A 19,179-nucleotide genomic window follows, 5' to 3' on the forward strand; every position below is an offset into this window, starting at 1 on the left:
CCAGCCCAACACTGGAGACTCAGCCCAGGAAGATGGGAATTCTGAGATAATATTGAATGTGCCCAAAGGGACAATGCTGTCTCTTGTTGTCACTRTCTATATTTAGCCACCCTGCTCATATGCAACTTAAAATACCTAGAATAGCAAGAAGAAATTTTTTTTCCCCCTTCATTTGAAGTGGTTCAGTGCAGGGTTGTTAATTTTGGCTTATCACAGCTGACACTTGAGTAGGGGGGGAGAAAATAGCGATTTGAAGCTTTAACTCTCTCCACATGTGCCCCTCCGAGGAGCCCTCCTGACTCCTGCGAAACTTTCTCGGCTGCCTTAAATTATGTGCCCCCCATTTAGGAGAAGTTCACAGGTCGTTTAGTTGATTTAAAATCCATTGTTGTTTGTGCAGCTGATAAGGGGTGAAAAAGCTATTAGTTAACAGACCCGGCTTGAGAAAAAAAATGTGAATAATTCCAGCTTCCTACTTGCACCAACTGGAATTCTTCTGATCGGTTAATGTAAACAGTGTGATTTATACTTTAAAACTCCAGTTTACATGAAAATGAGCAATAATTTTCACACTTTCGAGAGCGTTTCATGCTGTTGCAAACGAAGTTTTTGTATTTTACCCAGTTASTGGAAAGATAATGAAGTATTTCTGTATGACAATCTGGCAAATATTTATGTTTTAGGGACATTTACACACTTCAGCGTGTTGGTTTTTAATGGGAAAGGCTCCCGAGCATCAGTTAAAGCTGTCGAAAAAAACTGGGCAGAAAAATGGGAGAGAGCAAAGTCCTTGAGGAAATGGTGGAGAAGTTGTTTATGGGGGGAATGACCTTGGCTGGTTTGGATCATATTAATGGGCCACTTGTCCCAAAAGTGAACTCCTGGTCAGGAGGAGGGTGCTGAGCACAAGGGGTTGGGGGGAATGGGGAGAGCAGGAGGGTTGTGCCAGGATTGCCTRAGGAATCCCTGCTCCAGCCGGGAATCTGCTTCTGGGCAGGAAGAACCAACCTAAAAATTCAGATTCTACACCTGACAAGGCTGGAAAAAATCAGCTGTTAGTGCAGAGAGCTGGTCTGTGGGGTCACACTCCTGGAACYTGACCCAGCAGGAGGTTTTGTGGTGCAGTCTTTTCCCTACAYCTGCCCTAAGGAAAAACTCAGGTGGAGTGCAGCTGAATGATACCTGCTGTCTCTCCCCAGAGGTGCTAACAGCTGTTTATGCTTCCCCTATCTGATGGTGGCACCAAAATGTTTCCTTGTTCTTACATAAACTTCGGGAGCAGYGTCAAAAATAATCATGTGTGTTCCAATGGATATAAATCCATGGCACGGGTGAATCCATGGCAGGGGTGAATATCTCTGTCCTCAGCTCTGATGGGCCAGCAAACGCTGCACAAGCTGCTCCAAAATCAATTTTAAAAATGAGCAATTACGTATTTTTATAAGCAGATCATCAGGATGCAATAAATAGAAGTTATAAAATCAGCTAAGTTGCTTAATCAATTGATCARTCAATACCGATTTGGAAATTCCATGATGTCACTTGCCCAGTTTTCCTTTCTTTCCCCCACTAATGGTGGTCCTCAGTGTCTGACCTGAGCTGGCTGAGAGAGAGCTCAGTGGTTCAGAAATGTCAGCGTTTATAAAGTTGTAGTCAGGTGGGAAAACTCGATATGCTCTGGGCCTTAGGAGTGCTTATTCAAACATTTCATTTCCAGACCCAGCGTGCCTGTAGGAATTTAAAATCACTTGTTTTAACTGCACAGTGTTAATAAGCAGCTGGGTARGATACAATCTCCTCTGAACAGGAGCTTTTTTTTAAACTATTTTATCTGCATTTCCTAAGAGCCTTTCACAGGAYGGAGCCATGACCGTGTTTATATTTTGTGTCGGCAGCTCTCAGCCCTGTGCGACTCTGCCCCGCTGTTCAGAGCGACCTTCATCACCTGCTGAGCTTTCACCAGGGCCATTGTTTGCAGGCTCTTGCCCAGGAAGAGTCTGGCTGTGGATCTTTGCTTTAAATGACATTTAAAAGTGAGCCCTGTGGTGTTTYTTGCATCCAAAACTCAGCGTTCACTTCCAGTCCTTGAAGTTTGCTAACCCTGATTCACTCCTGGCTTTGAGGAGTTCCTACCTCGAGCCCTCAGTGGCACTGGATGTCCATTCTGAGGCATGCCAGGAATATTTAGCTTGAAGAAATTGCTTGAACTTGCTGTACCCTTTGCTTTGGATGCAGGGAGAAGGTTTTGGATGCAGCTAAAAGCGTTCAGTGCTGCATCACATACTGCTGGCTTTGATGTATGCACTCCAGCATCTTGTAAAAATGATCAGATGTATAAAAGATGGTGATAGGAAGAGGTTTATTGACTATTTCTCTGGATAAAGGGTGTTGCAGGMATTGCTGGAATTCCTTTATAGGTCCCTGTGTACATCAGTCGAGCAGTTTTGACCTCCTTTTTTTTCCTCATCTTTTTTTTTTTAAGTGTCTGGGGATTGCTTCTAATGCCAGTTTGTGCCTGACTTCTCATGGCACTTGGTGTTACTYGGTATTTCAGGTAATAAGTGATGGAGAACATCTGCTGTGGGGTGAGGTGCACCTTCATTGATGGCAGAACAGTGTCGATGAGAGCGTGAGCTCACAGCATCACAGTCTGGGTCACTCCTCACAGAAATGTATCGCTGAGAGGCAGGAGGGACAGAAAAAAGTTAATTTTTACCAAAGTATATGTTAATTCATGTGTTTTTACTGCCTTGCAATGAGCAGGAAAATGCTTTTGAGAAAAGCGTATGTCTAATTTAGCAGCCAAGGGAAGTTTGCCCCAGAGCCAGGAAAAAGGTAAAAAGTTTGAAGCTTGGGTTCAAACGATGGCAGATAAGTTGATCTGTAGTTGCCATATATAGTCATCCAAGAAAAAGTCTGTAGGAATCCTCCAGACGTTTATGGACTTCTCTGATTCATCTGTCGGAGCCAAACAGCTCCAGCCAAGAGATAGGGAATTTGTTAAACTGCATTAAGTTCCTAAATTGCTGTAGCCCAAAGGAGCAATTCTTCMTTTTATAGGGGGAAGAGTAGGAGGGAGTAGGCAGGGAGGATGGTACATTATGAAGTCTCTCTTTTTGGTAAGAGTTTCAAGAGATGAGTAACATTCTAGAGCTCTTAAAAAAAGAAAAAAAAACCACAAAAAAATACAAACCACAGACAAAAAACTTGAATTAATTTCCGTTGCTCTCATCAAAAGCTGGCTGCCTAAATTTAGCCATTTCCTATAGACGCTCAGCTTATGCTGGCAACAGTCAAACTGTTTGTCCTCAAGTGCAATTTGTCACCTCCCCCTTCTAAGTTGGTAGAAGATAAGCCCATATTAATTCTGCTGATTTATTATTGTACGAGTGTGTCTCATTTTAATCTGCCATTGAGCTGATTGTGATTCAGCAGYGCCTGGGAACGGGATCCGCTCTCCCCGTGTCTCCCTCCCTAATCTCCCATCCCTGCCTTCCTTTTCCTGGTCTTTTTATCTCCCTTCTCTCCCCACCCCCTCGGAACCTTGGAGCMGTTCACAGTTCAACACATGAATTTGGGAATTAATCCCATTTATTGCAGTTGCGAGGGGATGCTGCTGCTGCTCCAAAATGGGGTTTTTATKTCTGAAATCGAACTAACAAACAGTAAATGCATTGAATAAGTCTGTAGTGAGCTCTTGCTTTCTTTCATCTGGATGATTCATTTCTATCTGCTGTGTGCATTATGGGCCCGAGCCTGTTTCCATAGGAATTTTGCCAGGAAGTGTAAAGGCAGCAAAAGTTTGTTTTCTCCAAATTGCTTCACCCGCTGAAGCAACATGAAAAGCTTTGTGCTGTGTTGTTTTTTTTTTTTTATTTAGGTCAGCAGGATGACAGTCAGATTAATTTCGAGGTGTTTTTACCAGGTATGCGAAATTAGATGTAGTGAAACCTTCGGGTCTGTATCCTGATGTTTTTGAGGYTGTCAATTTTATTTCTTTTTCCTTTGAATTTCTCATCTGTTTTGGAATTTGAAGTTATCACTTCAGCTGCATCCAAAGGGCGATGCCTAAACCCATATGGAAGGAGTCACAAAGAACATAAAGACAGCAAAGAGGAGGGTCTTGAGAGAGARTTTTAGCAAATATAAGATGTGTATTTGCAGAACAGCATTTTACTCAAGGCCTCGTGAAGCAACTTGTTTTCTGGCAGAGCAACTGGCTTTTGAACAAAACTGGCTGGTCAGGATCAAGATTAAGGAGAAAATCTTATAAAAATTGTTAGGGGATTGCGTAGTATTGGATTTTCTTGCATTAAAATTGAAGCAAAAGGCTGCCTGTAGTGATAGAAATCAGTGAATGCACCTGTGCTGGTACAGGCAGGTGTGTCAGGGTGTGATTGATGCACRGCCTGCTCACAGCTACATTTGTAATCTGGGTGTAAAAGATAAGTGAGGAAAGCAATTTTGCAATCCCTGCTGTCCCAGCAGTGCCTCCTCCCCGATTTCCAGATGGATCTGTGAGGGTGAAGCCTGGCTCCTCATTATTGTATTTAACACAAAATTATTTTGGAAGCTTAACTTGACTTCAAAGCAAGTTACCTCCATTCTGGAAACCAGTAACAGGTTTTAAAATGTGAATTTTTTTTAGTAATCTCTAAATAAATCTAAATAATCGTTGGAATTGATGATCTCTGAGTGTTTCCACCCATCTTTTCCTTGAGACTGAGGAGAAATCCCATCCCACGAGCTGCCACACAGCTCCAGCTCCCAATGCCATCATCCCAGAAGGCTGAAGAGGGTTGCACTCTGATTCCAGCACTGCTTGTGTGGAGGGAACAGGGAAAATTCCAGCCCCAATTATGATTTCACATGAAAGATTCTCCTTTTTAAATGCACCGTGTGAAGCACTGAAGAGCTAATATTAATTGACCACAGYGCTGAGGTGCCTCCTCTGCACAGTCACTGCCCCTGCCATTAGCCTCTCATTAGACACAGTAATTTTTTAGGGCTCATAATAATTACCTTTTTTCCAGAAGTTCCCCATTTTCCACTGAAGAGAAACCTCTGATCTGCAGGCTGCAATTCTGGATAACCAGGGCAGCATTAGGAACGCTTTCTCTGTAGACTTTCAGGATGGAAAATGGAGTGGATGGAGGATGAAACCTGCAGAACCTGCAGGATGGGATTGGGAGGAGTGTTCAGGATCTTTTTCACTGGAAAACTGAATCACAGGGGCAGAGAACTTGTGGGACAACRTGGAATTTATGGAGGGACAGAGCAGTTCTGGTTCAAATTTGACCAATGTAAGTGAGGCTGGTTTTTGGGATGTACAATTGCATTGGGAGGCACGACTGAGCAGTCCGTTTGCTTCCCAATTTTTTTGGACAGATGGATTCATCTGATAACATCTGCAGGTACTTAACAAAGCTCTAATTACCTTTGCTCTGGGTGGGGACACTGGCCTGAGGTAGGAATGGCCGTTCCTGGATTTCACTGCTGGCAAGAACAGCRCACTTCAGAGGTTCTGGAATATTTRTTTTGTGTATCAAATGGGTTTTCATACATCAGTAAGRAGCTCTGCTGACCTGGGATGATGCAGACRTGGCTTTTCTCATGAYGAGGGTCTGTCATGGCATGTTTGGTGTCACCTCAGCCTTCAGCAGGAACCACAAGRAGAGCAGGAGGGAAAATCTCCACGGAGCCATTAGCCAGTGTGAAGCTTTTAAAATCAATCTGTTTATTAAAAGTGATTCTTGATTTTCTGTGTGTGTTGAACTGTTACACAAGTCATCCTTTCTATTTTTCTTTCCCTATTGGAATTTTAGTGACCAGGCTTTCATTTCATTAGAATTAGCTCCTTCCAAAGYTCCACCTGAGCCATTTTTGTTTGAATTAATTTTTTTTGTTTCCTAGCAACTCTACTTTTGCAGTTCTTCATAGTTCCTGTTCAATGTCTTTCCTAGCCAGTGTTAACTCACTGGTTTATAAATGACATCAGGGTTGTCACATGATGCTAAAAAGCTTTGTTCACCACATTAATTTGTAAAGTTAGTAACAAAAAATCTTTTTTCCCTTCTCTACAGTGTATGTGTGTATATATACATGCACTTCCATCCATATATATGGGTGCAACAGCTCCTCTCTGGCAGGGTGGCTTTTTAAACACTTGTGAAGGTCCCCAGGCTGTTTGGACGTGGCTGCACAGGCCCAGAGTAAACCTGGGAGGTTTTTGTTTATTTGAGCTTGGAAGGAGCCATGAGAGGATCTTACTAACACTCGGGCAAGCTCCTCTGAAAACGAAATCCCAGCATGGCGAGGATGCTCCTTCCCAAATGCTATCTTTTCCCTGGGCTTGGGAAGAGCCCAGTTTGCATTTTGGCACTGAAAGGGGTTCCAGGACCAACCCCAAAAATCTCCCTCTTGACCCATTTCCCCKTGGCTGAGCAGGGCCCACGTGKTCTTTGGAGTTTGGTGGCAACCGGRGAATTTCCACAAAGAAACTCTTGAAACTTCTCCGCGTGTCCGYCATCGCTTCCTTTGGGCTTGTCATGTGCTGCAATCTTGTAAAATTGTCTGAAGTGGTCAGACAGCAAAAATCCCAGCTCTTTTCAAGGAATGTGTCAGTGTTTATTCTGCAGGCCCTGCTTTGTGACCTCTCTCCCCCCAAATTACACCGCCCAGGGTTTGCTCCGTGCTCCGCTTGAAGCTGAAGTCTGCGCTCACTGAATCAGCCCTTCACAAATGGAATATTTTTTCACTTCTTGCTGGGTGGGTCCATACACTGAAAAATAGGTCAAGAACAGTAATCTAAATCTACTGCTAATAAATAATTAAAGCTAATGGAATTTGCACAAGATCTGTGAGCTTGAAATATTTCCGAAAGTACTGCGCTGTACATTTTGCTACTGTAAATCAAGATTTTTTATTTATCATTGTGCTAGGTTGAAACATATCTATAAATGTAACTTAAAAAGAGTGTTTTTTTGTGCAGAGAAAACACTGGCATGTTAGTATTGAAATGACTAAAAATATCATAGAAGATTGATAAGATCATGATTCACTCTTTAATGATCGGATTTCAAGTAAATACTTCAGCAGCCTTAAGCAATAAGAGGGTTTCTATCTCATTAAATCAAAGTGTAAATTGAGCAATAAATTGTTTACTCATATGATTTACTTTGCCTTATATTTTAGGAATTAAGTAAGTCATCTGAGCTACTGTATAATACCTGTTTGAACAACTATCTGGGATTTGAGTTTCATCTCTTTTAGATTAAAGCAAAATGGAACTTGCTGCAACTAATTAAACATAAAGACTTAAATGTTTCCTTTAGAACACCCCCAGTCACGTGTGCTCAAGATTTCTGGTGGGAAAAAAAAAAAAAAAAAAGGAATATTCCGGATTTTTTTCATAATGCAAAGAAATAATGTTTCAAACTCGTGCACTGGTAGGTGAAGGTTTGAACGATCCCAACCCATTTCCCCACAGCAGGGCGAAGCATCTGTGCTTGCTGCCTCTAATTAACCAGCAGAACTGCTTACTCCTAATTATAGTTAACTTGCTGATTTGTGTGTTTGGTGGTGACAAGTTGTGTCCTTGAAGTACACGATAATCAAACACACCTCAGAAGTCGATGCCAGCGTTCTTCCCAAATCCTTCACGCCTGGCTGCCTCTCACCTCTCCCCTTTCTGATGTGTTTATGGGAAGCTCGGCAGCATCACAGAGATAATAGCGGGGTGGATGGAGTGTCTGCAGCCCTGGCTGGGAGGGCACGTGGATGAACATCCTCCCAAGCCCAGGAACAGATCTGCACCTCCCAGCACGCTGCCCCTGGGGACAGGGACACAGACCCGGCACTGGGTTCTGATAGGGGATCTCCCCTTCAGCTGTGCTGTTCCTTATCATGGAGTCATGGAATGGTTTGGGTTGGAAGGGACCTTAAATCTCATCCCACTCCACCCTCCATGGGCAGGGACATCTTCCACTGTCCCAGGGTGACCGAGCTCTGTCCAGTCTGGCCTTGGACACATCCAGGMATGGGAAGTGTTTGATGTCAATGGAATCACAAACACCCTCCTGCACAGCCAGTACATCCTGGGGGTTATCTAGGTTGGGTTTTGTTCTTTTTCTTTCTCTTTTTAAGTTCCTACAAGAAAGAATCTGGGGTCAGGCTGTCCAGCAGTGCCCATTCCATGTGGGAAGGGGACACTAACAGGGAAAGCAGCGGGGAAGCTGCAGCATCTCGTGGGTGACGAGGCTGCTCCAGAACAGGCTGTGACAGCTGAACCAGCCATGGCACTGRGGCTGATGCACGGGAGCTGCTCCTCATCCTGTTTCTGTGCCAGACACAGCCACATTCCCCAGCCCCTGTGTGGCTCCAGCAGATGAAATTCGGAGCAGTTGGTAGGAAATGTGGCACAGGAGGAATGCTCCCACAGGATTTTGGGTTGGTTTGTTTTACAGGAGTTGTTTTACAGGTGTGTAGGTCAGGCTCAGCCTTGCTGGACCACTCTATCAAGCTGGGGTCAGAGGGCTCTTGTTGTGACATTTAGAGATAAACATTTGGGAGGTAAGTGAGATGGAGCAGCCTGTGAGGAGAGCAAGGTGCTTGTGTAGCTTCAGATCTCGAGTGAATTACAAACAGTGCTGGTAGCCTGACCATTGCTATGTCCTTTGTACTCTACACWGTATTAAGGTCTAGATAAATAATGTAGTTTAGTTGTCAGAGAGATGCATTTGTTACCCGGGATTTTAACATAGATTTATTCTTGGTTTATTTTCCGTGGAGTTATTTTTAATGAGAATGGAAAGGGAGTTAAAAATTATGTGGATTCAGATTTCATTGTTTAGCCACTTGATCAAAATATAAACTCATTGTTTTTACTYTTGTAAAGAGGAAATGCTATATTAGCTCTCAGCCATCAGATTTGATTCAGATAATGATACAGCATCCTAATTCATGGGCTCTGCATCMGACACTGAGTTTGTCTGTGATAGAGCCTTTTTCAGAACGTTGCTTTAGCCCTGATAAATCACCCAGAGAGAACGAGAATGCACGTATTTAGATGGCACRGAAAAATAGGCTAATAATGGGATTGTATCCCTGTACTCAAATATTTCAGTGTGTTTGTGTTGATAAATGATAATTTGTTTTAATGTTCAGTTTCATGGCCCCTTCTCAGCTGCTCTGCTTGGCCTCAGTGGTTTGGTAGCTGTGTGAGGGCTGGAGCCTGGATGCTTTTCCTGTTTTGATCACAGCCCAGGCAGTAAAGGCCACCACACTTTAAACAGATAATAAATCACCCAGTGTCCTTGCTAACCAACACTGCAGATTCCCCCGGGTGCAAACTGAACGTCCTTCTTCCTGTTCAATTTAGTGTAAAGAAGGTACAATTCTGTTTGAAGTTCAGTGTAATATTTTGAGACAAAGTCTGATGAGGAATTTTTCCAAACTGCCAAAAATAAATCTCCCCAGCAGAGCTGGAGCTGGTGACTCGAGGCATATGTATTCCTGACTTCTGTCTGTTTATTTTTATTTCCCTTTGGTTGTTAGCTGTCTCGAGTTTTGATGTTGTTTCACTGAGGAAGGAATTACAAAAGTAGCCTATAAACTCTTTCCTATAAACTCTTTCCAAGGGCAAGCCGGGAAAAGAGGGGAGGCAAGAAAAACTGGTGTGAAAAAGGCATTTCTGCCTTTTGCTGTGGTGGGTGCTATTTATCCACTTGATCAAAATATAAACTCGTTGGTTTTGCTCTTGTAAAGAGGAAATRCTGTATTAGCTCAGGTTTGTTATCCACTCACCTGCATGGAGCGTTTGGCTGAGTTTAAAATCTTGGATCACATTTCTGCAGTTTYCTTTCCTGTTTGCCCTGGGAAGGCAATGGCAGTGGGTGCTCTGTCTCAATGGTTCAGCTGCAACAGATTTCAAGTTACTGTGAAGGTTTGACGTTGTCAGAGCATTTTACCCTGTTCAGGTGTGTGTTCTGATGTCAATGGGATTGCCCTGGGTTGATGGCAGTGGGGCTGAATCACCCTGAGCTGCCTTCTCATCTCACAGCAAATACTTTAAACACAGTTTTACCCCCACCACAAGCTGCTGTCTGTGTTTTCCCATTATGGCACGGATTTGGCTTGGTAACGTTCTGATTGCTGGGATGAGCATCCTGAATTTGCTAAATGAATGTAYTTGAAAGCTTTTCTCCCTTTTTGAYAGCYTGACCGACYRTTTTCATGGCTTTGGGATGCTTCTATTCCTTCCCCCCCTGCTTCTCTCCCCTKTTCTGTTATAAACAGCAACAACAACCTCCCTCATTATTCAARATGAATATGAAGGTGAAGCCCTGACATAGTTTATATCATGAAATAAAAAGTGCTGCAAATCCTGTCTTTGAGAAGTTAGGATGTGCCAGAGGAGGCAGTTAAATAGCAGGATCTTGGCTCGGGCTTGCCATGGACACAGGAGCAAGGATGCCATTCCCCTGCCTCTGGATCTGGGATTGCATCTCCTCTATTTCTGGTTTCACCTCTGACATTGCTTTTCTAGCTGCTGCCAAACAAATCAGTAAATTCAGAGGCAATATCAGGGACAAAAGCCCCAAACCTGGTGATTTCTGACCAGCTGAGATTTTATTTYAAGAAAAGTTGCTTGGTTTGGATGATATAATTTTCCCTGATTTTATAAATGGCGCCAGTATCCGGGCTGTAAATCTAATTCTGTAATTTCACTGGGCACTGAAACCTCCTCTGCCAGATTTTGGCCTTGAATGTGGGCATTTATTTTGCCATCAGTGGTTATTGTCACTTCCTCCAATGTCAGCATCATCAGGTTACAAAGAAAACACCTTCTAAAAGCTGCACAGGTCCCAGGTGTCCCTGGGGAGGCAGGCAGTGGGGAAAAGCTGCCCAACCTGCCAGTTTGCCTTGGTGAAAGTGTCCTTTGTAGATGTTTGTGATACACAAGGACTCTCTCCAGCCTTTTTCTGTCCCCAAACGGGCAGCAGGATATTTCAGGAAGCATTGAGGTGASCTGGCTTGGCCCAAGAACAGCACCAGGGTTTGGTTGGGTCCGAAAGGGGAGCTCAGAAAGCTGCAGCATCATCCTCGACTCACTGGGGATTGAGTTGTATTTTAGTGCAATAACCATGTCAGAAGTGGAATTTSGCTGATCATTTGTCTTTGATAGCTTCATTTGCCTTTGGGCCYCCTAAGCCATTTCTCAGGGAGTGGGAGAACTCCTGATACTCCAGCTCTCTGCATGACTTGTCATTTAAATGACAAAAGTCACTTCTCTCAAAAGCCTACATTTCCTTCAGGAAAATCAGATTAAATCCCGGGCTGAGAGTGTTTTGGTGAGTGGTTTAACATCCAATATGTTGCATGACTGTTGATGTAAAAGTAAATGTGTCGGAAAAGAGAATTTCTCAACTTTTTAAGATCATTTTCTCAAAGCTCGAGGCCTCAACAGACCCTTTTCTATATAGAGAAAATACTTCAAATATGTCTTTATGACCCTTTGCATGAGGTTCAGGTAGCTCAGGCACTGTGGCCTGTGTGCAGGTAGGAAGATTTTGTGGTTTCTGAAGCAGCTGGTGCCTGTCCCAGTTGTGGGAAGGATTCCCGGAGCATCGTAGAACTCAGGCTTGGCAGAGTTGTCCATAGTCTGACCAAATCTCACCTGGCCTTAAAAATGGGTCTTTAGGTCTCATTCAGCTCTAGGTRTGGCCAGCTGAGCCTTGGAAATACCCAAGGATGGGAAATCCACCTTTTTCCTGCAGCAGCATCAGTGCTGCCCTCCCAGGTGATGCAGCATTGCTTTAATTGATTTAATCCTCTTCCAGATTTATTTCCTGGTCTAAGTGCACTATGAAGTGCTGTGCCTTGTCAGTGGCAAAACCAGCAATGCAGCATCTTGSCTGTGCATGACTGATGGTGTCCTCTCCAAAGTTACTGGGTTTTATTCTTCAGGCACACAGATAATAAGAATTATGGAATTTGTAAGTGAATTAGACCCAAACCAGCTTCAAAGTGAAGCCACAGAGAATTTTATGTATGATAAATATCCCTTTTTTATCCTAAATTATCCCAGTTGCTAAGTGAAAATACACTGTAAACCTTCAGAGGGACTCCATGGGCAGTATTTTAATGAATTTTGTAGCACTAAGTGTGTTGTAATTTGGAAGAAGAAATTTTGAGTTCTACAGAAACCAACAACTAATACTCGTCATCTTCAACGTGTTCCAGTCCTCTGATGGCTGAAGTCAGAGCACTCTTGGGAAAATAATAAATAAAACAGAGATTTTACGAAGTGGCAACACTCTTAGTTGAAATGATGGTCCAGAGTCATCTTTCTTTAAGCCTGGCTTCCATCTGTGGGAATTTCCTTGGCGTGAGTTCAGAGGTGTAGCTGCTGTGGAGGTAGATAGAGGCATTTACTGCTAATCTCATTAATGTTCCAGCAGAATTAGGAGACTGAAGGCATTCAGTGCTTTCCCAGGCACCAGCACAGTCTGGATAATTAATACCATTAGCAGCAGATGCAGGTGTATGTCAAACTGGAAATCCAGAGCGGCTCAAAGTGAACTCCGGGTATAATTCTATTTTCATCAAAGCTCCCATAAAATGCGATCAGAATTTAAGTAACACTTCAGAACTGAAAATAACGTCAGGAAGAAGGTGAAGATGATGATGATGATGATGATGATGATGATGATGATGATGATGATGATGATGGTGATGGTGATGATGATGATGATGATGATGATGATGATGATGGCTTGTCCTTTCCAGTTTTTCTGATGGAATGTCCCCTTCTGTCTTGCAGGACCTGCGGAAACAGGTAGCTCCGTTACTGAAGAGTTTCCAGGGAGAGGTAAGAGCTGCTTTTGCTTCTCACTATGCTTTTGGGGCTGCTTCACATGAGCCTGGTGTGTGGCCAGGTGGGCTCAGAGCCCTCAGCAGGGGCTCAGCCCTCTGCATTTGGTGTGTGCAGGGATTGTCAGCACTTGCAGGAAGCCTGAAGGTGGAGAGGGAGCTTCTACAAGAGCCCCCAGTGCCAGAACAAGGGGGAACAKCTTCAAACGGACARAGGGCAGGGTTAGATGGGATATTGGGAAGGAATTCTTCCCTATGAGGGTGGGGAGACCCTGGCACAGGGTGCCCAGAGAAGCTGTGGCTGCCCCTGAATCCCTGGAAGTGTCCAAGGCCAGGCTGGACAGGGCTTGGAGCAACCTCAGACAGTGGAAGGTGTCCCTGCCCATGGCAGGGGGTGGGATGGGATGGGATGGGATGGAATGGGATGCCACGAGCTTCAAGGTCCAGCCTGGGTCACTCTGTGATTCTGTGATACACGGGTTGTGCTGGACAATCTCAGCTGCTCACATCACTTTGCTCTGAAAATCCCTGAGCATCCCACAGCAAACCCAGACCATCCCTGACCACCCCAGAGCATCCTTGAGCATCCTGTCACCGTGGCAGGGACCCCAGTGGCACACCCAGCTCACTGGGCCTCTCCAACCCCATATTTATCTTCAACAAATGCAGTGTAACACTCTCATAAAGCACAATGATCCTGCAAATTCTTCTCCCTGCAAAGCTTTTCAGCTGTAAAACRTTGTTTTCCAGAGGGCTGATGGAAACCCTTGGGGTGGCAGGTGCTGGTTGGGAAGGCAGCAGAAAGCGTTAACAGCTCCGGTGCTGGCTCCGGCTTGGATTTCTCTTCACACCCTTCCCCGAGAACACACGAGCGCAGCGCTCACGAGTTTAAAAGCCAACTGTTGTTATTCTCAGGAGTTTCTGTAGGCAAAGGCAGCTGGGCCAATTAGAGAGTTTTCCCTGTTCTCCATGGCCAGATGGGAGCCGTGGTTCTGTCGCCCGGGAAGTGCCAGGGAGGGAGGCTGGAAATCACATTTGTCCTTGTAAAGCTCTGATCCTGTGTGGGATGGTGGATGTGGGTCTGAGCTCRCACTCTGCAGAGCTCTGCCCCTCCAGAATTGTGTTCCAGCCCTTCCCCAATCCATGAATTGCTCACTGACTTTAGACTGTGGCAGATTCCATCAGCATAGGGAAATTCAGGAGCGTTTTCAGGATCCTGCAAAGGGATTTAATGCACAGCTCCCTTAGTGAGGATTGCATTCCCCATCACTTCTGCATCCTGCTCAGTCTCAGCAATTATTCCTCATTTGCAATCAGCATGGCAGTTTTTGTTTTGCAACCCAATTTCCCAAGTATCACTAGAAATAAATAAATAAACAGGACAACTTTGTCCTTGATATGTCCAACAGACATTTGTGAGAACAAAGAATGACTTGTGGGAGTCCGTTTGCCAATGGAAATTTACACTTTAAAATTGCTCCGAGTACATTGCAGTGCTCTCAGAACCTTTTCACTTCAGTTGGAAGCTTGCAGTGCACTGACTGAAAAGTTCATGTGTGCTTTCAGCACTGTTCTTTAATGAAGGGAATGTCTGAGGATCAARCAAGAAGCAGAAATTTAAATTTGGCTACAGCAAAAGAGATTCTCCCATTAGATCTTCCCTGGTGGAGACAGCTYCGTTACCTTGGTATGGTTCACACACACTCCTCTTCTGTAGTTTTGCTTCACTGATATAAAAGTGAAGTCTATTTTGGTGTAAATTCAACCTCACCAGAGCAAAATTTGTTGTGGAAATCCCCTGTTGCGTAAACGAAGCACAAATACATGAAAAGATTGCTGCTGAATCTCTGGGCTGGTGATTCCAGTCTCCCTAATCGAGACAGGGTTTCAGAAACCTAAAAAACCTGAACTAATCATGATTGACTACATAAATGCACCACATTAAACTGTGAATTATGGTATTTGATTATAGATGTAATTACTGTATCTTGTTTTGGAGACAAATCAAAATACCGAGGATATGAGCCTGTTCTGTTGAGTTATATTTGATTGTTCAGGATATAGATCTGGTTTCTGGTTGTTGTTAGGGCTGACTTTTTGTAAGATCAGGAGATGAGTGCTCTGGGTGTCTCAAAAACAAATTTTGTTAAGGAAAAAGGGTTTTCTCCATTTGAAATCCATGGGAGATGCCTCAATTCCTGTCCCCTGAGGGGCTCGGGGGGAAACTGCTGAGGACAGGACACCCCCACAGCCCCTTGGACTGGCTTGCAATAATTGATGACCTGGCAGGTGATGTTCAATGTCCTGGGAGGAGCTGGCAGTGCCTGTGGGATGGGATGAGATGGGATGGGAGTGAGCAGGGAGGAGGAACAGGCAAGAGGTTCCCTGCTGTCAGCACACAGATGTCATTTGCAGCCCCAGGTCAAGATTCTGCCCCAGATTTGTCCCTGGAAGTGCTCAGGGCCAGGCTGGAGGGGGCTCTGAGTAACCTGCTCTAGGGGAAGGTGCACGTGGTAGGGGGGCTGGAATGAGATGGGCTGCTTTACCAACCCAAACCTTTCAATGATACTGTGATTTGGGGATTTTTAGAATAAATAGTGGAGATGTGGTGAGAGTAGACGTCTTCTAGGGCCCCTTCTGCTGGAGCAGGAATGGGAATGCTGCAGGAGCAGCCTCTGGAATCACTGTGGGTGGGAATGTGGCATTTTGGGGCTCTACATCTGGAGCAGCTTCTCCATTTCTCCACAGCAGAGTCTCCACCATATTTTTGCCTCCAACTTCTGTTTCCACCCCCCSTGCTGCTGCTGCCCCATCCTTTCCTCAAACTCTCCTGTTAGGCACAATTAGGTACTTTTGCATGGAATAATAAATTACAATTCCACAACAGAAGGGAAAGGGGCTTTTGCCAGTGCCCCCTTTGCCAGCTCACGTGGGCTGAGCTGTCCACAGGGCTCTGGGGAACCAGCAGCTCCCTAATGAGTGAAGGTGTTTAAGCAGCTTTACACGGATATTGCTGTGTTCCTGCTCCCCACCCCCTGCCTTTTCTCAGCAGCTTTTCCAGTGTGATCCCACCTTTAGCACAAATTTGGGGTTTTTTCCCCCTCTTTTTGCTGGCTGGTTCCCACCAGGTGGGTTCAGAGCAGCAGCTCAGGGCAAGGGAGAGACAGGGAGGGCAAATCCAGGAGCAGGAGCAGCACAAATGTGTCAGCTCAGGTTGACTTAAACTGTCCTTGAACTGAGCCTGACGTGACTTAGAGAGAGGGGAGGTTAAGCTCAGGTATTTATGTCCCCTCCCAAGCACGATTTATGGAAGCTGCTGGTAAACCTAGGACCAGTTTGTTTTTTCAAACAAACCCGCAGGTCTCTTTAGCCAATTCTTCTTTTCAGTTTGAGCATGGGATATTGATACTTCCCCCTAATATTTTCCCTTTGTAGAATACGAATTTATAAATACTGGACAAAGCAGAACGTTCTGTRTTCCTTAGTTATTTATCTCATTCATTCAAAGTGTTCCAGTTATCAAATATTCAGTTTCCATTAGGAGTTGGAAATAACTTTTTTTGTATAGATCTCAGTGCGTTAAGTAACTGGATTTTTTATGATAAGAGTCAAAGTAAAAGCACTATGAAATGGAATTTAGCATACTGCAAATTTTCAAATGCATTCCTAGTTCAGCATGAGCCCCTATTAATTCATCACTGGAGAATAGTTTTATTATAGTACTTCTCCCTTATTTAGGATCTTAATGGAAATTTGAAGGCAGTTTTCTAATTTAACAGAATGTTGTGTCTGCTTCAGAGCTGATGGTATTGTTCTTTTGAAATGTGTGGGTAACTTTTCTGCCTTTCCTGGATGATTTAAGGTCTGGGTGGTGTAAATAGGCTATTGTGAGCAAGACAGTTAAAAGTCATTAATTTCAGAAGTGTAAAATTCCTGTCATTTTGATCTTAAATCTCTGTCTTGCTTTTCCTTTTTCTTGTCATTAACTTGAGGATGCAACTTATTAATGATTTGCTCACCCTATGCTGGGCTAAATACAGGGCAGAATCAGGRAAGGTTGAAGAGCTTTATCATGCAATCATGAAATGATTCTTTTATATAATTTGCAAGGCACTCCTGCAAGCAGCCTKTGTTTTGGGGAGGCTACTGTGTTTTGTCATGGGTACATCAGTGGCTGGATATTTGTGCATGAAATGAAAAAAAAAATAAAAGCAAGAGGAAATGATGTTCTAATTTACAGAACCGAAGCTGTGCTATGGARATCTGATGTCGGAATCCGTATTTGTGAAGTCACCAGACAGATATTTGAAGGCTGGGAAAGGATTTCCTGAGGTCATTAGCATTCTTTTCATGTGGCATAAGAGCACTGTCCAACAGTAATGCAGTAATCCCTCATTTGGAGAACCCTCCAAGGCACAGACTCCAAAACAACGTGCTGGACTCAATGTCTGCAAAAGACATTTCTCATCTTCTTCTCCCACAGCAAGGACTTTTAAGGGTATTGCCACTCTGATGAGACCACTCTGGYTCCCCACTTAGCTGAATTGCTCTTTAAACTATTAATTTGGTCAGTCGAGTAATTCAATAATTTTCCATATGCAGACAACAGAAGCTGAAAATCGGTTTGATGTGCTGGAACTACTAATCATGTCTTTGAAGGAGCACTCAAATAATGTGGGTGCCTAAACCACTTCAGACCTACGTTCCTTCTACATTTTGAAGGGCTTTTCCTGAGCTGATAATCATATTTTTTTTGTTTTATTTTAACCCCCCCCCTTTAATTTCCTTATGTTAAATTTCCAAACCTAATTAATACAATTTCTTTCCTGTACGTTCACTCCATGATGGCTCAATTAGAGTAGCAGTAGAACTGTGGTTCAATATTCAGGCCAACTTCATAATTGAAAACACATTTTCTTCTCAAAAGCTGCAGCTGGTTTGGTTCTGCTCATGCAGAAAAGGATATAACCTTGCATAACATAGGAAATGAACGGTTGAGAGAGAAGCCAAATTCAATTTCAGTCAGATATTTTGAGGATAAGTCCATGATCTATGGAAGCAAGGGAATGAAAAGTGTGTGTATGTGGAAAGCAGCGTGTTCAGCACTCTATTAATCACGGCCAGCCTGGGTGCTGTTGTGTGCCTTGCGTTAGCACCGATGCTCGTAGGGAGGCTGGAGAGCAGCCAAGCACTCCAGAAGTTAACCTCTTAAAGACCCTGAGCTGCTTTCTGTTGAATAAATGTAATTTTGTGGTCAGAAATAAATGCTTGCGATGTAGCAGGAGCTTTGAAAACAACAGCGTGGCAAAGCTATTACAAATTGCTGTGTGTTGGGGAAGTCAACAGCATACATCAAAATCCAGCAGTYGTGTTTGGGCCCAGAGCCTCGCTGCTTTGCAGTGGAAGTCCCATCAAAACCCTCTGTTTCCCAAAAGTGAATATTTTTGGCAGGTAATTTACTTTTAAAGTCCACTCTGCACCTCGGTTCCGTTCCCCAAAGCAGGGAGAGGTCGCGACCCGCTCCTGGGGTGACCACAGCTCCACAGCATTTCCATTTCTTTGTTTACAGGAGGGTGTACATGGTTATTTATTTATTTTTGTCTGGCTTGATTGCAGTTTAAACAACACCTTTCCTGAGGAAGGTGATTTAAAGATACTCCARATGAGCTCTCCCTGCTGAGCATGTGGGTTGGCTGCTGCAGGGCCAAAAGCAGCCCTGAGGGGAGACACTGAATTGTTGGATGGACAGAACTGCAGAGATTCTCAAAGACACTCAGAACCTCTGCTGTTATCCCTTTTTCCTTCTTGGGACAGCTCCCAGCTGTAGGGACAASAGGCAAATCCCAAACCTAACACATTCCAGGAGTGGCAACAGGTACCGAGCGCCTTTCCCGAAACTCTTGCAGGTTCCTCCCCAACTCACAGGGGAGTTGTACACAGACAGCAGTGACTCCCAGGGTAACTTTGGGGAGGATCAGCCCAAACCCTCTCATTTTTACATAATTGACAAAGTGCTGAAATCCCTGTTGGCAGCTGGTGGGCTGCCTGTGCCGCTGCCACGCGCTCGGCGGCAACGGGAACAGTGGTGGGAAATTCAGTTTATTCAGGATTCCAACGCTGCAGCTCRCAGGGTCAGGAGTGTCTTCTCATCCTCAGGGGAGAAAAAAAGAGAGTTTGAAGTGTGCTGGAAGGAATGGGGATGGGAGGGCTGGGCCGGGCGAGGTATTCTGCTGAGTGTCGTTAAAATCCAGTCCCTGTTTCTGCAAATACAGAATGATCTCTGTGTTTATTACAGAATTACCTCCA

At 44.2% G+C, this 19,179-nt stretch overlaps 1 protein-coding gene across 7 annotated transcripts in view; it reads left to right on the forward strand.

The window, feature by feature from the left end:
- CUX1 (cut like homeobox 1) overlaps positions 1-19,179 on the forward strand; it is a 269,606-nt gene that overhangs the window by 91,864 nt on the left and 158,563 nt on the right. For all 7 annotated transcript variants that reach the window (XM_057373313.1, XM_057373315.1, XM_057373314.1 and 4 more), the window contains exon 3: positions 12,824-12,871. In XM_057373313.1, the coding sequence (XP_057229296.1) occupies positions 12,824-12,871 (48 nt within the window). The remainder of the gene's footprint in view (positions 1-12,823; positions 12,872-19,179) is intronic.

This window comes from Malurus melanocephalus, unplaced genomic scaffold, assembly GCF_030028575.1.
Source record: "Malurus melanocephalus ecotype Western Australia unplaced genomic scaffold, MMel_1.1 scaffold_193, whole genome shotgun sequence".
NCBI classification, from domain to species: domain Eukaryota; kingdom Metazoa; phylum Chordata; class Aves; order Passeriformes; family Maluridae; genus Malurus; species Malurus melanocephalus.